Raw genomic sequence first — 4,618 nt, forward strand, 5'->3', positions numbered from 1 at the left:
GCCTCTCGGATGGCTCCACTCCGGACATTCCACTCGTGCTGAAGATCACGGCGACCTACAAGGAAGGAAAACACAGGTTAGCAAAGGCAAGACTACGCTGTGCTGCGCATTGCGCTTACTTACCACATCATAGCGCTCTTAATGCGCCACCATTTACCAGTGGGGCTCAACCTAGCCAGTTCGCCGCGCTGAAGCTCTGCATACCTAAGGGAGAAAAAAGAGACATTTTAAAAAAAGAAAGGCATGCAGGATAGCAACAAAACTAAAGAACAGCAATGAGACCTACCTGAACAATATCAAACGGGCCGGCATCAGTGAAGTAACTGGACCGCACTCGCCCATGAAAGACAACGCGCCCCTGCAAAGAAGTCAGGACGGAGAGCACACCTAATTCTACCACAAGGTGAGGAGAGGGCGCCAGAGGGACTGAAATCATACGGGGGTGGAAGGAGGATACTTACCCCAGTCGGTCAGTCTTCAACACAGTCCTCCTGTATTTTCAGGCAGAACCTTCCCCGCAGGCCACATCAGGGGAAAGCTGAGAAGCATACCAGCGAGTAACCCAGCTGGGTGTCGTCCCTGTGGATACCAGGTGAGTGTAACAGCAGGCCATGTGGAAGGAATGTGGAGTCACCTAAAGGTTTTCATCCGCATACCATCCACAAACCAATGGTCTACTTGAACGGTTTAACAGGGCCCTTAAGAACATGCTTGGGGCTCTGCAAGAGCCTCAAAGAAGAAAATGGGATCTTCTATTACTATGCTTACTGTTTGCCTAAAGAGAAGTACCTCAGGAAGGTGTTGGCTTCTTTTTGGTCACCCTGTTAGGGGACCCTTAGCAATAGTCAAGGAGGGGAGGGAGATGCCTTCTCCCTCCCTCCCTACCAATGTAGTAGACTATGTGCTAGGACTCAGAAAATGAATGTAATCCTGATGGTTCTGGCTAGTGAGAAGCTGAAGGCTGGGCACACTCTGGTGAAACATTGGTATGACCAGAAAGCTGCCCTCATCAACTTCACACCAAGGGCCTCATCACGAGTTGGGCTGTAGCCCTTAAATGTGATGGTAATGGTATTACCGCCGCATTTAAGGGCCGGCCCTATCACAAGTCAGGCGCTAAATCGGCTGTTTTACCTCTAGCTTTTTTCTGGAGGTGAAAATCCCTGTTTTCGGCTGTATTACAGCCGGCTGTATTAGCTCTCAGTATTAGCACCGAAAATTCCCCATTGGATCCAATGGACCCAATCAGGAATGGGGATTTACCATTAAGGCTCAACCCGTGATCCGGTGGTAATACCACCGGGCCTGTCAGTGCTAGGGCTATTACAGTCTGCGGTATTACAGCCGGGAATATAGACAAACTTGTGATGATGACCCAAGTCAGCAAGTCCTGATCATGAATCATATAAGGCCTATAGCTTTGCAGGACAAATGGTCAGGCCCTTACAAAGTGGTGGAGTCACTGGGTGAGGTCAACTATTTAGTGGACCTTGGAAGGGCTGGGCAATTGCCAAAAGTGTTCCATATGAATAGAATGACGGCTTCCATCCCAAGAGTTGAAATAGCTGCACTGCTGCTGGCTTCAGATGTTGCGGAGGAGGAGTCAGAACATCTACCTGACCTGTTCCAGGGCAGTCCATCAGATAACTCCATTGAGGGTGTCCAAGTGGCCCCTCACCTGACTTCTGATCAACAAGCTGAGGTGAGAAGTTTGCTGAGGTAATTCTCTACATGGTTTTCACAAACTCCTGGTTTGACACCTTGGTGAAACATGATATTGACACAGGAGATAGTGTACCTACTAAAAGTAGGGGATACAGAATGTCAGACAAGGTAAGGTCTTACATTATGATGGAGGTCAACAAAATGTTGGATCTTGGGGTGATTGAACGCTCCAGTAGTCCTTACTCCAGCCCTGTGGTTTTGTTTCCAACGACAGGTACCTCTGAGTTGAGGTTCTGTGTGGATTACAGGGCTCTGAATGCTGTCACCAAGACAGATGCACACCCCTTGCCTGGAACGGGTAGATGCTTCCAAATACCTCAGCATGTTTGACCTCACTGCAGAGCCCTTGCAGAGCATGCCAAGGAGAATACAGCTTTCTCAACACCACAGGGTCTTTACCAGTTTAAGGTAATGCCTTTTGGGTTGAAGAATGCACCTGCCACTATTCAGAGGCTTGTGAATCATGTCCTTAATGGGTCTGATGAATTCTATCTTGCATATCTGGATGATATAGCAGTTTTAGTGTCATCTGGGAGGACGATGTGAAACACTTTATAATTGTGTTGCAGGGTCTTCAAAAGGCCCACTTGACCATAAAAGCCAGCAAGTGCCAGATTGGTCAAGGTTCACTGGTCTACCTTGGGGATAAAGTAGGTGTAGGGAGGATACAGCCTCTACTCAGTAAAGTACAATCAGTACAAGACTGTCCTACCCCCACTACACAGACCCAGATGAGAGCCTTCTTAGGACTCACAGGGAACTGGATTGCTGTATACTGATCTACTATGGAGGGCTCTTTATGACAGTCACAATGTAAGAATTAATTTAGCCTGGTAACATTTCTGCAGGCCTTGAACTTGCTAGAAGTAATCAAATACGCACATGATTTGGAAGAATAATCTTATTCAGAATTGGTTGTGATGTAAATACTAGAATTGAAATCTTCAATTGGGAGTCCATTGGATAGGATTATGGAATCAATAATGTGGTATCTCTTGTTGTGTAGCTTTCCTGTTTTCCTTTTATCTTCTTATTTATGTATTTTGTTTTTGGTTGTTTTGTCCTTGTTGTTGCTACTTTCTGTATCTAAAATGTTGAATGTGAAATGATTGAACTGACACCATTGTTTTAATAATGTTGGAAAGTTATAATATGTTAGGTTGATTTGAAAATTAATTGTTTATTAATTTTGTTGTAAATCTAAATATTTTATATGTGAATATCGGTTTTGTGTATTTGAAAGGTTGCTTGTGCAGCTATAACAAATTAAATTAAAAAATTAGGGGAGAGTACCCTGGATTAACTAAACAAGCTCTGTACGAGGAAACTGGGTGACCTAAGGAAGTTAGATTTCCAGGTATGTGAGGCAAGAGATGTAAGGAAGTTTACATGGAGTTATTTTCATCTAACGGCATGACACTGATTTGTTTATTGGATATAGAGAGAGATCCCATACTGAAGGGTTGGTCACAGTGGTCATGTATGTCAGTGGAGGTACACACGTTTTCTCAGCATCCCTTGACCTCTCTCTTTTTACTGCATTTACTTCTTTACAGAGGCATGTTTATGACGTTGGAGGACTTGCGAAACAGGAGCATGGCAACGGGCTTCATCCTCCTAGGATTCTCTGTCCCCTCAGAGGTGAAGGGTGCCCTGTTTGCTGCTTTCCTGCTGGTTTACCTGCTGACCCTCCTGGGGAACCTGCTCATCACTGCACTGATTGTAATCAGCACCAATCTACACACCCCAATGTACTTCTTTCTGTTCAACGTGTCCTGCCTGGACATTGGCTCAGCTTCTAATACAGTCCCTAGAATTCTGGTGGGTCTCCTGGTCGAACACAACTTCATCCCGTTCAAGGAATGCATTGCACAAGTCTTTGGGTTTGTTTTCCTTGCTGCCACAGAAGTTTGCCTCCTGACGGCCATGTGCTATGATCGCTACGTCGCCATCTGCCTTCCTCTGAGTTACAGCGTTATCATGAGCAGGAGGTTTTGCATCCTGCTGCTGGCCCTTTCTTGGGTGGCTGGTTTCCTGGTATCCCTTGTTTTCACCATGCAGGTTGCTCGATTACCGTTTTGTAGTGACAATAAGATTGACAATTTCATGTGTGACAACCCAAACCTGCTGAAGCTGGCCTGTGCTCATCCTTTGGCCGACCAGATTGTGCTCTTTGCATTGTCGGGGGGTGTTGCACTGCCCACCTTCCTGGTCATCATCACGTCCTATGTCCACATTATCAGAGTCATCCTAAAGATCCCGTCCACGGAGGGCAGGAGGAAGGTCTTCTCCACCTGCTCTGCACATCTCGTGGTACTTGCAATGTTTTATGGATCCGCTGCAGCAACACATTTAAAACCTCCCAGCATCTCCCTGGGACATGAGAAACTCGCTTCACTCTTTTATACTGTCTTTGCACCAATGCTAAACCCAATCATTTATAGTCTGAGGAATGAAGAAGTGAAAAAGGCGGCGAGGAAGGTGATGCATCGCAGGCAAAGACTCCTGTAGACCTCAGTAATGCGGACAAGATATTTCTTGTGTTTACAATCAGTCGTCTAATTCTATCTGATATTTACAATCCTCACTGTCTACAAAGATCAATACAACAGTTACACATCCTTAAACAGCATGGCTTTCTTCATAACTGTCTGCATGTTTTCATGTTAGTATGTTTTCATGTTTTCCATTGTGTTTTCCCCAACATACCTATGTCTCACTCTATCATGCTAAATGCTCTTGACTCTTTACATTGAAGTATATCTTTCCATGGTATATCACCGCCTCCATATGTCACAGATAGTCATCTGCTGCTCTATCCTCATGTGTCAAGGTTTTACATACAGTCATTCACAGTTATGTGGGGTTGGAGGAGCAATTGTGTTGTTGTGCT

General features: G+C 45.3%; 1 protein-coding gene across 1 annotated transcript; it reads left to right on the plus strand.

The window, feature by feature from the left end:
- Positions 1–3,285: 3,285 nt before the first annotated feature.
- On the plus strand, positions 3,286–4,236 carry LOC138567680 (olfactory receptor 8H1-like). The gene has a single exon (XM_069646152.1). The coding sequence runs from the start codon at positions 3,286–3,288 to the stop codon at positions 4,234–4,236; it is 951 nt and encodes a 316-aa protein (XP_069502253.1).
- The last annotated feature ends 382 nt before the right edge of the window (positions 4,237–4,618 follow it).

This window comes from Ambystoma mexicanum, chromosome 2p, assembly GCF_040938575.1.
Source record: "Ambystoma mexicanum isolate Mex_15411 chromosome 2p, UKY_AmexF1_1, whole genome shotgun sequence".
Classification (NCBI taxonomy): Eukaryota; Metazoa; Chordata; class Amphibia; order Caudata; family Ambystomatidae; genus Ambystoma; species Ambystoma mexicanum.